This window comes from Gasterosteus aculeatus, chromosome 1 (genome assembly GCF_964276395.1).
Source record: "Gasterosteus aculeatus chromosome 1, fGasAcu3.hap1.1, whole genome shotgun sequence".
In the NCBI taxonomy this organism is placed as follows: domain Eukaryota; kingdom Metazoa; phylum Chordata; class Actinopteri; order Perciformes; family Gasterosteidae; genus Gasterosteus; species Gasterosteus aculeatus.
In genome coordinates, this window is record NC_135688.1 from 23,444,424 (window position 1) to 23,460,085 (window position 15,662).

General features: G+C 43.3%; 2 protein-coding genes across 6 annotated transcripts; one reads left to right on the top strand and one right to left on the bottom strand.

The window, feature by feature from the left end:
* The first annotated feature begins 2,316 nt into the window (after positions 1-2,316).
* pnpla4 (patatin-like phospholipase domain containing 4) lies at positions 2,317-6,604 on the top strand. 2 transcript variants are annotated; one of them, XM_040187034.2, is made up of 7 exons: positions 2,317-2,419; positions 2,913-3,103; positions 3,651-3,745; positions 4,672-4,807; positions 5,060-5,125; positions 6,020-6,172; positions 6,262-6,604. In XM_040187034.2, the coding sequence occupies exons 2-7, from the start codon at positions 2,924-2,926 to the stop codon at positions 6,391-6,393; spliced, it is 762 nt and encodes a 253-aa protein (XP_040042968.1). In that variant the 5' UTR covers positions 2,317-2,419; positions 2,913-2,923; the 3' UTR covers positions 6,394-6,604. The 2 variants fall into 2 exon arrangements, with proteins under 2 accessions (XP_040042968.1, XP_040042963.1); XM_040187029.2 differs by having other exon boundaries at positions 2,318-2,496.
* Positions 6,605-8,183: 1,579 nt separating this feature from the next.
* sts (steroid sulfatase (microsomal), isozyme S) lies at positions 8,184-15,507 on the bottom strand. Of its 4 annotated transcripts, none has more exons than XM_078094389.1 (11): positions 15,332-15,487; positions 14,601-14,770; positions 14,173-14,314; positions 13,506-13,627; positions 13,162-13,284; positions 11,994-12,405; positions 11,639-11,775; positions 10,425-10,562; positions 9,422-9,581; positions 9,041-9,162; positions 8,184-8,776 (listed from the first exon to the last, which is right to left on the bottom strand). In XM_078094389.1, the coding sequence occupies exons 3-11, from the start codon at positions 14,199-14,201 to the stop codon at positions 8,409-8,411; spliced, it is 1,611 nt and encodes a 536-aa protein (XP_077950515.1). In that variant the 5' UTR covers positions 14,202-14,314; positions 14,601-14,770; positions 15,332-15,487; the 3' UTR covers positions 8,184-8,408. The 4 variants fall into 4 exon arrangements, with proteins under 4 accessions (XP_077950515.1, XP_077950575.1, XP_040042930.2 ...); XM_078094449.1 differs by lacking the exon at positions 15,332-15,487 and adding an exon at positions 15,178-15,280; XM_040186996.2 differs by lacking the exon at positions 14,173-14,314 and having other exon boundaries at positions 15,332-15,507.
* Between the last annotated feature and the right edge of the window lie 155 nt (positions 15,508-15,662).

The following is a 15,662-nucleotide window of genomic DNA, read 5'->3' on the forward strand; positions in this document are numbered from 1 at the left end:
AAGAAATAGAATAAGAATAAGTTGAAATAAAGATTAGAAGAACAATACTTGGAATGCTTAAAGCATTCCAACTAATAAGTTGAACTAGAAAAAGCATTTCCTGCTGAAAATGCGTTGGAATGCAAAAAGCTGAAAGCTGCACTGAATATTTAAAAATAGCTGAAAATACAGAAAGTTGAAGGGAATTTGAATACATTTGCTGAATATTTAAAAATAGCTGAAAATACAGAAAGTTGAAGGGAATTTGAGTACATTTGCTGAATATTTGAAAATAGCTGAAAATACAGAAAGTTGAAGGGAATTTGAATACATTTGCTGAAATAAAAGATATTAGAAAAGCTGAAATTAATTTGAAATAGTTGAAAATACAGAAATGGGAGAAGCTGAAAGGAATTTCAATAGATTTGCTGAAAAAGCAGAAATGAAAACAGCTGAAATAAATGTGAAATATTGCAAAACAGAAGTTGCAGGAGCTTAAATGAATTTTAAAAAGTACAGAAATAACAAAAGCTGAGATGAATAAAAAGAGGTTTAAAATTGTTTGTTGTAATGTTAGTTGTAATTTGGGTATTAGTACTAGCAGTAGAAGTCGGTTTAGTATCAATAGCAGTAGAAACAGCTGGAATACTGATACTATTAGCCATAGTAGTATTTTTAATAACATTAGTAGTAGTTGTATTAATAGCAGTAGAAATACTAGTAGTATGGTAGTAGAAGTATCAGTTGTAGTTCTACTAGAAGTACTAGTAATATTCGTAGTGGTTATAGTAGTATTTGAAAGAGCAATGCGCATTTCAACGAAACCGCTTCATGGTTAAGGTACAGATAATCATTGAGGCTTTTAGTTTGTAATGATGGAATTGGGTGAGGGGGGGTTGGGAGACAGAATGTTTGTTATTCAAACTAAGAAGTTTTTAATTAATAGGCCTCATCACAAACATTACAGTAAAAATTCCCTCCATGGGGCTTTTATTTTGAAATTATTGGATTGGGTGGGGTGGGGGGGTGTAGATAGAGGGAGGGAGGGTGAGAGGGTGAGGAAGGGAGGGGTGGTGAGGAAGAGATAGAGAGAGAGGAGGAGAAATAGACAGACATACTGACTGACTGAGTGATTAACAGTGAGAAGAGGTCAGGGTGGAGGGGGGAGGGGGGGCGAGTGTCTTTATCATATTGGTCTGTTGACAGAAAGCATAGCTGCGTCATGTGACTCCACTAATCAGGTCACAAGGAGCAGCTGTGAGTCACAGACAGATCCTGCGGCGTGTGAGTGCTCGTAACCACGACAACGCCGCACCTGTGCGGCTGCAAAAGGGGAGACATGGCAGCAAGTTACACAGAATCCACACCTCAGACAAATGGGAACCAGCGAAAAACTATAACAGCTATCTAAAAAATACGGCGTTTGTATGAGACCCAAGACTCTACCGAACGCGTGGATGTGTTTTTATGTCTGTCCGGTAATAAATACGGCTCCTATGGCCGTTTACAAAACGTGTACCTTGTGGATTTTTGTGAGAAATATGTCGACAGATTTGTATTGGAGCCTATGGGGCTTTTGGCAGAGGTTGTGTCACTCAAACACTCCTTGCGCCAAAACTAAAAAACTCTGGGATTCCATGAACACATTAATCCAATCAGCACAACCATACCCTCATTAATCTGAAGAAATGAAGCCTCTAGAGTGTATACTTTGGCTGCAAGGACAGAAGTTCCATATTTTTTTAACCAGATTCCTGCGATGCCCCACACTCTAGCCTGCGAGGTCCCGCCTCTAGCAGACGCAATACACACTCATGTAAAAGTCAGAAATGGAGCGAAGAACTAGTGAAACATAATCAGTGATTATAAAAAAAGTACAATAGATATGAAGAAGCAGTTTTTTTCATAAAATAGTTGAGACTTGTGTGAACATTTGAGAGTTGAAATGGTGTCTGTAGCTGAAAGATTTGCGAAGCTGAAAAATCTGAAAGTTTAAGAAGTTGAAGAGGATTTAAACACGATCTCCATAGGAAAACCATTAGACGAAATATTCATGATTACTGATTTATATAAATTCAAGCTTAAGAGGTAGAAAGCTGAACATACATAGCCCTCAAGCCAGAAAGGAGCTGAATATTTTAATATTTGAACGGTTTAAATAGCTGAAAATGGGAAGCAGTTGAAAGGTGGCACGGAAGAAATAGAATAAGAATAAGTTGAAATAAAGATTAGAAGAACAATACTTGGAATGCTTAAAGCATTCCAACTAATAAAGATTAGAAGAACAATACTTGGAATGCTTAAAGCATTCCAACTAATTAACTAGTTTCCCTATGTAGACGTTTTATTTTGAAAATCTGGAGCAGAAAAGGAAACGTGTTGCCACTGTGGCGGATTCTTTCTTGACCCCGACGTAACCGGAAGTGTAACAAGAAACAAGGTAATGTGTTTACAGGGAGCAGCTTCGCCCTTATCGTTCACCGTGAATAAAACTAACACGAGGGAACGCTGGATACGGCAAGTCCTCTTCTTCTACTCATGCGAGCTCACGTTAGCTCACGTCAGCTCACGCGAGCTAACGCTAGCTGACGTGAGCTAACGTGAGCTAACGTGAGCCACCTCTGCTCTGCAACGCTACGTGCGGGTGTTGAATGCTACTCTGACTGACCTGTCTACGTCATCGTTTTTCTTAAAGAGAAACCATACGGAACTCTGTACTGTAATGAAAATAGTATAAATACTAGTAAATCATGTATAGCTCCATTTGATACTTTGTCACTTTACATAATTGTATTAGTATTTCTTATGAAGATCATTTTAAATTGAAGACATGTCAAAATATAAGCCGTATCTACTGAAGAACACACGATATGCATAAGTATACGATATGCATAAGTATTCAGTGATTAGCCCCCACCATTCCCTCCCTGCAGGTGGTTTGGAGATGACCGTCCTGAACTTGTCTTTTGCGGCATGCGGCTTCTTGGGAATCTACCACCTGGGAGCCGCAGGGGCCCTTCTCCGCCACGGGGACAAGATGTTGGGCTCCCTCGGGGCCTGCGCGGGGGCCTCTGCAGGAGCCCTCGTGGCTGCAGTGCTGATCACAGCTCCCGAAAAACTAGAGGTAGGTGTTTGCCCCCTCGGTGGGGTCGGGGGGTTCCCGAGGACCCAGAGGAAAACGGGCACCGAAAATGTTTCTAGTAAGTTGTAGTCCGAAGTCACACTATGATCACTATTATTCTGTAAGGCTGATCTCGGAGAATTGATCTCAAATATCCATCCTCTTTATTGTAACATGGTCACTCTTAAAAATGTATAAAGCAACATCCAAAGATTATACTTGGAAAGCTTCATTTGGATGTCAAATAAAGATACAACTTCATAATTTAAAGTTCTTGAACTGTACCTAGGAAGATTACTGTCGAGGGCCTTCGTACTGGCTCTAGATTCCCGAAATGTGAATGTGTAGAAGTGAATGAACCCGAGTGAAAAATCGTTAGATTGTGTTACTTTTTTGATGTGGACAGGAAACTATATTCTATTGTCATCAACATCTTCAACCTGAGCTTCTTTCAGTTATCCAGACACCTTTACTGGGCATCTCCTGACACAGGTCACGACCTTGAATGAGGGGATGATGTCGTCATTACTGCGTTTGCGCTCTTCTCCAGAACTGCAAAGAGTTCACGTACAGGTTCGCCGACAGCGTGAGGCGGCAGCGCTTCGGAGCAGTCACACCGGGATACGACTTCATGCTTGCGCTGCGGTAATACACACATCTGTGTACCATCACCACTAAAGCGAGGTGTCCGATTTGTTTTAAGAATTTAGTGAAACTGATGGCACGATAATGTAGGATTCATGAGTTTATGGTCTCAACCTCTGTTTTAAGTCTTCTTCAATACATTGTGTAGTGAACTATGCTCTATTAAGGTCACACCGTAAAGGTCGATTTGACTCTTATTTCATTGTAAAATGACGGAAACTTCCGGGTGAGAAGAAGTCTGAATGGCGAGGGAGAAAAAGGTGGAGACGCGGAGACCGGAGAGGTCCACCAACCCAAGAGATGCAGCCTCTGCTTTGGAAGCTAAGGGCTACTTCGGTGCTTCGAGGACAACGAGTGATACGGACAGAATAAAGTACCCAAGACAGTCTGCTGACATTGCAGTTTTTTTCTGACGAGCGTCTCCCATTATGTCCACTCCCATACATCGTGTTTTTGAGTAAATACCTGCTTTTGTCATTTATAAGACATCATAAGCAAAAAAAACAGTTTGGGATAAAATAAAAATAAAATACAGGAAATGCTAAATGTGGGATGGAAATTCAAGTGACATAGAGAGCAATAGATGCTATTTACCTTATGCAGCAGATATCTGTTTCCCTTCACTAAGTCTGTTTGAATAGTTTCTCCTTCATATTCAGAACATTTTTAAGTCTGTTTAAATCTGTTAAAACACCTTTTTAGATAAAGAAAAGGAAACAACTAGATAAAATAGCAACTAAAGTCAAATTCTGAGCTGTGATTTGTTACCTCCATCATTAGTGCGCTTCTCGATTCCCTATATGATCAATAGCAGAAGGGATATGTAGATGAGGCAGAAGAGCACCCGGGGCCTATGATAGCCCAGCGGGGACCTCATCCTCACAAACCGGACAGATGAGCAACATCTGCGTGTGCATTGTGTCCAGGGAGGGCATCGAGGACATCCTGCCCAGCGACGCTCACAGCCTGGCCACGGGGCGCCTCCACGTCTCCATGACGCACTCCAGGAGCGTCAGGAACCACATCATATCCCAGTTCACCTCCAGGGAGGAGCTCATAAAGGTAACCCCCCCCCCCCCCCCCCCCCTCTCCCTTTCAACATAGATGTGACAGTCGGGTTCCTTCCTTCTTCAGCTGACTTTAAAACTGCACAATATCGATCAGCAATGGCACAAAAAGTGAAAGTTCTGCGCGTGTTGAATGGTGACAAGGGCAAACATTCAATGTCGAGTTGTTGACTATTATTGTTTCATGTAACTCTGGGTGAAAGTGCTGAAACCCCCCCCCCCCCCTTTCCCTGTGTTGCCTCTGCAGGCTCTGCTGGCCAGCAGCTTTGTGCCGCTTTACGCTGGACTCAAACCGGTGGAATTACAAGGACAGGTAACAGGCTTTTTTTAACCTCAAGTCCAGGTCTGTTAATTTGGGGAAGTTTTGTTCTTCAAACAACAAACAAATATGTATGTCACTTTGTCATTTGAGAGGGCCCGAATTGTGGGGGATATTAAAAAAAAAAGTGCTGTATCGAGTATTGACAACTGCCGCTACAATACAATTGTATCTGGGTGCATTCAGATTGCGATTATAAACCTAAACCAAATCGTGCATAAAAGCCATTTGGAAAGAATCCCAAACACAATTTATACAAAAACGTACTGTTTTTTTTTTTTTTTTTAGCGACACCTTGTCGGGTTCTTATGCTGAGATTAATTTTAATTCAGAACTGACATGATAACAGACGTAACAACATCATCCAGATCTATGGATGATTTGAATTTTGAATATGATAATGTTAAGCATCACCTGTCTTCGATAAAGTCCTGTGAGTATCAAAAAAGCAGAAACGAAAAGCTTTTTCCATGAGTTCGTCTTCATGAGCCTGTAGAACCGACCGGTAAACCAACCAGACCAGCTCCTGTCACTTTCCTTTCAGTATGAGGTAGTGATGTGGCTGCCATACATGTATGTAAGAATATTCCAGTAAAGGCATAATACCAGAAGTCATACTGTTGAGGAGATACATCTGAAGTTATCTGGGACGTCAACTTTTGGTCCTTGGTCTCTTTTTTGGAAAATCAATTACACTCAAAATATGGAGCTGTCGACAGAGTCTTTAACCAAAAACCAAAACTGTATGCATCAAGAGACACGGGGTTACTCGTCTATGTAAATTCTCGACATGATATCCGCATTTTACTAGAAATCCTTTGGCCTTTTGCTTTTAATATTTAATCCACAGAATGACAATCTTCATAGGCTCTGGTTCTGTTCTATTAGAAATGGATTGACGGGGGTTTCACTGACAGCCTTCCCATCCTCCCCACGGGACGCACAGTCACTCTGTCTCCGTTCGCCGGACTGCAGGACGTGTGTCCTGTCCACAGGGGGCGCTTCGCCACTCGGCTCCGGCTGGCCAACATGGACATCATGGTGAGGCTCAGGTCATCCCTCAAAAACAGTATTAAACAGACTCAATGTAGTGCTCTTCCAGCTCACAAAGTTCTCTTTGGTTTCCTCAGTTTTCCGTGGAGAACCTCAAACGTCTGAACCGGGCTCTGTTCCCTCCGGCCCACTGTGCCATGCGCTCTTTGTGTGAGGACGGGTTCAATGACGCTGTGAGGTTCCTCAAGAGCGAGGAATGGATGAGCTGACGGGCCAATTCGAAGAACACTTGCTCTATTTATTACCAGGATTGCAATTTTTAAAAATAAAATGTATTTTTTTTTAAATGCTATTCTTATTTATTGTATATTATGTTTTATTACCGTAATCTATTTCTGTACTTCAGCTGCTACAACACTTACATTTCCCCCATCGCCCATTCCAATAAAGGAATATACATGTATATTAATATAGAAAGCAGTGTATCACGCAAACATTCTGTGCTTTTTTTCTTCTGCTCTTCTAGTTTTCACGATGTTCTGCGGGAGGACAATAATAACGTGAACATCGGTAATGTTTATGGTAAAGTCCCCGAAGCTTTAGGTTGGAGCGTTAAATACAAACATCTCTTTATTTGCTGCGATATTTTAGGCAAGCGGGGGGACTTTAGGGCTGGATATTGGGCATCCCTATCCTTTTTTTGTACTTTCCCCGGGGCAGGGACAAGACGAGGGAATCCCAGGGACAGGCAGGGTTTGAAACAGGAAGTAAATTTGGGGACGTCTAGCACGATACTGAGGACGATCTGGCTGTGATTTGTGTGGTTTACGTGCAGCAGATTGGGCTGAGGACCAACCGGTGCACTATACACCATAACATTCAATTGTATTTTCACCCGTACAAGTGTATGATTCTGTAGGTCAGAACGACTTATTGTACTTTGTTTGTGTTAGACCACAAGCGATGGCCGCCCCCCCATGAAGGAAAATTTTGCTCAATAAACACCATGGGCAGAAGGACTTGCTGAAGCTTGAGGACCAGGGCTAGGCTGCTCTGGTTTAACATTTACTGTCCCTGTTGTGTTCAATAAATATATTCAACCAGGGTCCAGACGGAACTACGATCTACGATGACCTGCGAGTCGAGAAAGCAACAACTGAAAGAAGCTGAATTTGTGACGTGCATTAATAAAACGTGGAAGGTGAGAGAGGAGCTTGGTGTGTCCTGAGTCCCCTGGCAGTGTAGGCCTATAGCAGCTTAACTAAGGGCTGGTCCAGGCGAACCTGCGCCAGTGCAGAGAACCTAATACGGGGCTAATATGATCTTTTCTCAGTTCTCGTTAATGCTGCAGCATTCTGAATCAACTGGAGGGGATTAAGAGAGCAGCCTGATAACAAATAATTACAGTAATCCAGTCCAGAAGTAACCAAGGCATAAACACATTTTTCTGCATCACTTTGAAACAGGAAGTTCCTTATTTTCGATATATTACGTGGATGAAAAAAGGCAAAAAAGGCAGTCTTCTTTTTATGAGAGTTGAAGGTCATATCCTGGTCGAACAGATTCTTGATGGTGCTGCTGGGTACCAAAGCAATTCCATCCATAAAAACTATCACATGACAGCTGATTTTGAAGGTGCTCTGGGACTATCTAGATAACGTCTTCTAACTAGTTTAGCTTCAGGAAGTTGCAGGTCATCAAAGTTTTGATGTCTCCAAGACATTGTTGAAGTCTAACAAGCTGCTCTTCTGGCTTGATCGACAGATACAGTTGATTATAGTCTGCATAACAATGGAAATTTATGCATCTAATTCACTCATGAGTACATGTGTTAACAATAAGTACATCATTGTAGTGAACAGTAAGTGTGTTTTTGGCCTCGCATCTCCATGTTGTGGCTGATTTTTTTCAGGCTATTCTCAAAATTCTGTTTTTTTTGTGTGGTTTGTTTCTTCAGCAGTAAAATATATACTGGGTTTTACAGACCAGTCACAGGGGTTCCCCTTTGTCCTGACAGAACGTTTCTGTCTAGATGTTTGACAGTGCCAAGAGGCTGATATATCATCCTGATGAAATCATTTTTTATTACAGTTTACAGTATTTATCATCAGTTCATACGTGTCTGAAACAGTTTGTATATTTACAATATATTGCTTGCACAAAATTATTTCAAAAGAAATTGATTTAACGCCTAATGACACTTCTTCACTCCTCTTCAGTAGAACATGACACTCGCTGACCCGGTTGCAACTCAAACGTGGTCTTTGGAGTCAGCTGTGCATTATTAATCGTCTCCACGCTCTTCATCTCGCTCACACTGACAGAGCTGTGCCAGCGTGGAGCAGCAGGGCTGCAGCCAGGGCTTCCACATCAGGTTCCACCACGACATCTGGCTCTCCACGGGCTCCACAGACCGCCGATGCTGCTCCACGGCCGCCTCCATCGCGGCCAGGACAGAGTGAAAGGCCGGCTCCTCGTCGGGGGTCAGCGGCGTGCTCTCCGACGGGTCCCGCGTGAGGTCGAAGAGCAGCGGAGGGTCGTGGTAGGTCACGTAGCCCTTGGAGCAGAAGCAGGTGTGCGTGTGGAAACAGGCCGTCTCGTTCTCCGGGTAGAAGTTTGGCGTGAAGTAGAAGGCTTTCCACACGGAGCTACCTGAGGAAATGGGAGGCAAAGCCACAAAATGAGACTCCTTGGACAGAGTAACCTGAGAAAAGTCCAAGCTGCAGTTTTTCTTTCTACACTTCAAAAAAATAATAAAGAATTTTACATTCTCTGTAGATATAGCGGTTTGTTGGTTGATATGAAGCATCATTTTCATCATTATAATATAGAAATATATAATGCAGGGTGTTTGTAAGTAATACATGAGGGTGTATTTCTTCGCTGTGTGCACATGACACTGGATTTCCCGCTTACTGTTTTGGGGATGCCATCGGACCGCGTTCAAATAGATGTTGCAATAGTGGAACAGAAATTCATGGGTCGGCCTTTCAACTCGGCCCTGAAGCAAATCCACGAGGTCGCGGCCATCTATTTCCCTGAAGACCAGAAGACAGGAGCTCAATCAAATTGGTCTCATTACTGTCAACAGCCTTCTGATGCCCTTAAAGACCCCCCCCCCCACCCCCAAACACACACACACACACCTCTGTTTCCTGGCTCTCACTGGCATTGAGCCCAGAGAATCACTCAGGCTCTCCCCCCATCCTCTGTCCTTTTTTGTGACCTAGATTTTGGGATGCGCTTGTTTTGCCTGACAGGAGGAAGTGACGCCGTCTCACTGTTGCCTAACCTTACCGGTCCACTGGGACTGAGGCTCCGCTCAGCCGCACCAACGTGGGGAACAGGTCCATGTTGCTGGTGGGCTCGTCCACCTCTCTGCCACTGGGGATGTTTCCCGGCCAGCGCAGGATCCCCGGCACCCGGATCCCTCCCTCCCAATTTGTGGACTTCCCTGCTGCTCAGAGGAAGTACAAGAACACAAATAGATTTCACGTTGATAGTTAGATGGACGGACGGATGGATAGCAGGCCGTCACTGCCTCACAGAACACTACTCTTCCTATCAGGTCTGAAGAGATGATCGATCCAAACCTACACGGCTCCTTTCTGGGTGGAAGTCAAAGGGAAACCATTGAGTCTTTGAGGACAAACCAGTGCAAATGACTTTTAAGGAGGGAGTCTCAGAAGTGATTTTGGACGGATGGGGAGTGCTGCTTAATGGGATTGGGATTGTGGGATTGTTCTGTTAAAAGTGATATGGAATCTAAGTCGATTTCAGATTATTATTTTCCACATCTATTACTTCAATATAGGCCAGTTTCACTCAAGTATGTGAAACAAAGAAAAGTATTAATTTAATTTTGGGACTAGAGCTGTGGACCAATGATAGAGCGTGGTGTAAATCCTGTGATTCCCACAGAGGAGTGGCCCAACAATTTCTCAATGAGTTAGTTTTTGTTATAATTCAAGATGAAATTAAGTTCTATATCTGCTTCCATAATATTGAACTTTCTTGTTCTTCTGGCTTTGTATCCTTATGGTTGAAATGCACTTATTGTAAGTCGCTTTGGATAAAAGCGTCAGCTAAATGACGTGTAATGTAATATTTGTGCTCAATAGGTGGTGCTAATCCTGTCCGCATACAATGCTGAGCTTTACATCTTCGAGACATTTAATTGCTTGATCGTTTTTCTTCGTGTTTCGTGATCGTTAAAACGTTGAATTTGCAGATGTGTCCTGACTGAAATAATAACAAATCAAATTTCGGCCTTAAATAGCTGTTCGGCATCGTGCTGGACCTTTATATATTCCATTCCACCCTCTGTTGACCTCGCCCGTGGCGGAGATTTCCTCCACGTGGGCGCCCTGGTCTGATGTCAGGTAAACCAGAGTGGTTTCTCTCAGCTGGAGTCGGTCCAGAGTCTTCATGATCTCACCTGAGGACACATCACACGCACATGCAGGCGTGATTGGACACATTGTAGGTTCTTGGAATTTTTAACTGGTTCTGAATACATAAAATGCAGAACAAAAGATAAAAATGAATAAAATAATATATTGCTGCTCCCGAAGGTTGTGTGTGTGCTGCATAAATAGGTTAAGTCCTGATGGGCAGATTGGCATTGTAGCCCTGTGACTGCGTGAATGTGAATGGTGTTTAGTGTTAAAGTGCCCTTGATTGGTTGGAAGACTAGAGAAGAGAAATACGAGCAGTCAATTTACGCGTTATAAAAATATTAAAATCTGTACTAATAACTGTAGCATGCAAATCTATTTTGGTCTAATCTGTTCTTTATTCTAACCTTCAGTGGATGGAGACTAATCAAATGTAAGATTAATGTTTGATGACTATTGTTACCAGTAACAAAGCAAACACACAAATTTACAGCAGGCCTTGATTTAACCAAAATAAGCACTTCTGCCCACCCCAGGGCTTGTAGCTGCACTCCTATTTGTATCGGGTACAGACACAAAACTCCTCCCTGGAACATAAGCATCCAGTTGTGGGACTGTGAGTGTCCACATCTTAACAAGCACTGATTATGTGAAGCCCACAAACTGGGGCTCTTCCTCTTCTTCATTCCGGTCATAAACACACTCATTTGAATTCCAATGCAAGTGAAGGTAGAACAAAACAGACCGTAATTCATTTAGAAAATACATTTTACCCTCCAGCTAGTAAGTGGGGGGGGGCACATTGAAGTCAGAGGTTATCAACTCCCCCAAAAAGTATGTAGCTGATATATATTTGAACCATCAAGCGAATAACAAATAGTAATATTTTATGTAGTAACAGTGTTTACAGACTTCCTGTAGAAGTCTGTAACTCGGGAATCCCCACTTGTTAGTCTACTACTACTTTTACTAATAGTAAAATAAATCAGTCAATTACGGTTTCCCTTTGTTTTGGAACGCCATATTTATATATATATATATATATATATATATATATATATATATATATATATACATACACACACACACACGCACACAGCCGATTGTGCCGACCCACCTACGCTCCAGTCCACTTCGTGGACGGCATCTCCGTAGATGCCGTGACGGCTCGTCCCTCTGAAGGCCGCCGACGCAAACATGGCTGTGTGCACTTGGATGAAAGAGAAGAACAGGAGGAGAGGCCCTGCAGAGTTCCTGCACAATCAGGAAAATATAATATATTATAGTGAACCATGGATTGGGCTGCGGCTAATGATTACCGTCATTATAAATAAATCTGACCTAGTCACGAGTTGACTACTTCTAAACAATTCGTGTCCATAAGCATCACTGAACATGTGGGAAGATTGCAATTCCTATCATTAAACCATGAGCCAGTTTCCTGATCACAAGAAGACGGGCTGACGTCGTACCTCTCCAAGAAGTCCACGGCCTCGCGAGTCGTCCTCTGGGTCAGGTTCTCGGACGCGAATGGCTGCTCGACAACCAGGTGGTTCCTCATGAGTACGCAGTTGAGGTACGGCATCAGAGCCACGAATCCCACCGCCAGACCCGTGACCAGTGCCGCCAGACCCAGCAGGCCCAGGACCCGCCCTCCGCGAGGGTTGATGGCGCCAACGTGGCAGAGCGACCCGGCAGCGACCAGGACGGCGGCCAGCGCCCGGTATGGGATGTATTTATGGAACTGGAAGACGGTGCCGTGGCCAGACCGGCAGTCTCGCAGGTTGGTCAAGGGGATGCCGAAGAAGTAGTCGAAGCCGTGGACGCTGGGGTGGTGGCAGTGGTCCTCACTGCTCTCACAGTTTAGTCCGAGGTGCCACTTTCCTGGAAACAGCAGAGGGGAATCAAAAACAATCCCAGGAAACATTCCGCAAACACACACAGAACATTAATGCGCAGAAATGCTCAGTTTGTTGGGTACTGTGCAGGTGATCGTTGTTCAGAAGAGGCAGCAAATAAGCCAAAGCTAATCGCTGAGCTAATTGTTTAGCTGGGGATGTTTTTGAAAGATTTGTGAACCTTTATTAGATTTTCTGGAGCTGCGGGTGCAGTAATGAGCCAGAGGACTCCGTTGGCATTGAAATTGTATATTTAACAATGGTTAATCAAGTTGTCTGCCGTTTTTGTTAAAGACCATTTCAGCCGTCTTCCTTGTTCCAAGATTATGTTGATGACAAAATGATGACACATTATATTTCAGCAACAAATATGCAGTATGTGAACACAGCTTCAGAAGGCATTGCTGGAATCTTTGCCTGAGGCCCTTGGTTTGTTACAAAATGTGTGCTTGAAATAACACTTAGTTTGCAAAAATGTGTTCTTATCGGGGGAGTTTAACCTTTTCATCAGTCATCGGAAGTGGCTTTTGAGCCAAAAACAGTTATTCCTGATTGGTTACTTTATCTATAAATTATATATAATTAAACTCATGACTACTTAACACCACATTGATTTAATATGAAATTAACTTATGTTACAGCTCATAAACATGAGAGTGAAAAATATTTGATCCTCCTAATGGCATTAACCCTCAGCATCCACATTTCAGAGCTTCTGAAATCAAAGAAGATGGAGATTTACCAATCAGAGCGGTCTTATAGCCCTGTTGTTTTGCAATATTAGCAAAGGTGATCTCATGGCTGGGAAGACCTCCAGAGGCTGCGTTAAATAAAAAGACTCCGGGTCTGTGATAACCGGCCACACCTGTGGGAAAGGAGACACCATTGGAACCACGGGACAGTTGTAGGGCAGTCACTTCCTATATAAAAAAAAAATGAAAAGATTTAAAATGGGATCAGTCATTATTTGTTTGAACTGTGTGTGCCACCACAGTTTGCTGTGTATGGACTGGTCAGTTCATTAATGGGATTCCAGCTGGAGGAGGAAGAATCGTTTTGTTGATGGGTCGCTGTCTCTGAACTGGCCTGATCGTATCGGGTATCTCCCTGTGAGAAACGCCGCCCTGCTGGGGGTGCAGAGGCTCGCTGCGGCGATGTGGTGGGTCAGCTTCACACCCTCCTGTGCCAGCTGGTCAATATTGGGAGTTCTAAAAAATAATAGAAGTGCAATTTTACCTGTCAGGCAAGACAGTTTGCAGTGCTATTGGTAAACTTCTCTATTCTTCTGACCACTCAAAGCCCTATGACACAATGCATCATTCACCCATTCACACGTATTCCTACACTGATGGCTACCATACACAGTGCCACCCATTAGAACTAACCAAAGTGATACATTCATAGAGAAATAATAATTTGATAAATACAAACAATCTTTCCAAAGTCTTTCCAAAATCTGTTTCCCCAGTTACTGTTTGTCCAGTTACACAGTCAGTTTGTGGATAAACTATATTATACATATTATTTACATTACAGGTCATCTAGCTGACGCTTTTATCCAAAGCGACTTGCATTACATTTTTAACCCATGGCTTTATACATTTTGCCCAGGAAGCAATTAGGGGTTAGGTGTCTTGCTCAGGGACACTTCGACATGGGACATGGGGCTTGAACCTATATATATCATTTATTTGATCTAAAAGTCGCTGTCCAGTGCAAACTCGGGTTCCTCCGTAGGATGGCGGAGCTCCACCTTAGAGATGAAGTAAGGAGCTCAGACATCGGGAGGGAAATTGGAGTTGAGGAGCTACTCGTTCAAGTCGAAAGGAGTCAGCTGAGGTGGTTCAGGCATCTAACCAGGACGTTGCTCGGGAAGATCCAACTGGAAGGAGACCCTGCGGAAGACCCGGAATACGCTGGAGGGGTTATATCTCAGGGGGGGGGGCATTCAGTGTATGAATGAGCATGAATGAGTGAATGTTTACATGAAGTGGTAAAGCGCTTTGAGTGGTTGGAAGACTAGAAAAGAGAAATACGTGTACAATCCATTCATTGGTGACTAGACATGCAGTCAAAGGCCTCTCCAAACTAGGAAGGGACTGGAGTGAAAAATAAGTTTTTTTTTTAAAGGAATCAGTCATGAAAACAGTTGCTACGTTATAGAAGAGCGACATGTTTCACCTCAGAGTTGTGTTGCCATAGCAGCCTAGGTCTCCGATCCCCAGGTCATCCACCATGATCAGGACGAAGTTGGGCTTGGTGCCCTCCAGAGGAGACACGCAGCTCAACCATAAGAGCAGCAGCACGGAGGACGGCTGCATTATTGCCTTCATGACGTTGCGGCAGAAACCCTAGAGAAATCACAAAAAATGATTTTGTATTTTCTTTAGCTACAAGTGTGATCTTGCTATGGTACATGTTTGAAAAGTGTTTCATAACGTGACGTTTTTTTAAGCCTGTTAAGAGGAATGGTAAAAAATGAAAGCCCACTTTCTAAGGACTTTTCAATTGTCTCAGATGCGCAAAGGCTCCGGCTGATTCGAAGATCGTTCTTTATAATAAGAATACACAATACCTCCTCTCAAAGGTCTACATGTGATCAGGTGACCACGTGAGTGATGTTTTAAACATTACTCTCATTAACATGACTGTGTGTGTTTCACGTATCCTCACACAGCGGTTCGTACCACATGTAGTAACGTTTTTTACAGTTTTCCTAAGAAAGGCCAGTAACACTCAATTTAAACTCGTTACGTACGTTGGGCGCTTTTCAAAATAAACTTCCACTTCCGCGGGACACTGTCGGGTTGAGGAGGCTAAACTGCGTCCTTACGTCTAGTTTAACCACCGCCGAATGTGTCGCTAACGTCACCCGTTGTTACGGTACCGTTGCCCGTGTGTTTCACACGTACCTCCTCTGCTTTTAAACCGCATTGGACTCTTATCCAAAGGGCGTTTGCGTCCACGTCTTCCCCCGCGAGCGTCCTTTGCCCGAGACGCAAGGAAACGAGGAAACGAGATTTCCGAGCGAGGAGCCGAGCTTTGCTGCGTCACGTGACGCGGTGTCTGCTTGTGATACGGCTGTGCTGAGGTTTATAGAGTTATGCTGTACTGATGAAGGAGCACGGTTATTATCACCAGAAAGCAGCATAGTACTGTGTACCGGGTCCGGCCTTTTGCATTATTTATTCTAAGGTCATTATTTAAAAGACCAAAATAGAAAATGTGACGTCTTGTACTGCA

Bases quoted from the DNA above. Each gene is read 5' to 3' on its own strand.
- pnpla4 (XM_040187034.2), top strand. From the start codon at position 2,924: ATGACCGTCCTGAACTTGTCTTTTGCGGCATGCGGCTTCTTGGGAATC. The intron at 4,808-5,059 runs GTAACCCCCCCC...TTGCCTCTGCAG, and splicing joins CCAGGGAGGAGCTCATAAAG to GCTCTGCTGGCCAGCAGCTT. The intron at 5,126-6,019 runs GTAACAGGCTTT...CTGTTCTATTAG, and splicing joins CGGTGGAATTACAAGGACAG to AAATGGATTGACGGGGGTTT.
- sts (XM_040186996.2), bottom strand. From the start codon at position 14,752: ATGAAGGCAATAATGCAGCCGTCCTCCGTGCTGCTGCTCTTATGGTTG. The intron at 11,776-11,993 runs GTACGACGTCAG...CTGATTGTGCAG, and splicing joins GCCGTGGACTTCTTGGAGAG to GAACTCTGCAGGGCCTCTCC. The intron at 10,563-11,638 runs GTGGGTCGGCAC...ATGTGTCCTCAG, and splicing joins CGAAGTGGACTGGAGCGTAG to GTGAGATCATGAAGACTCTG.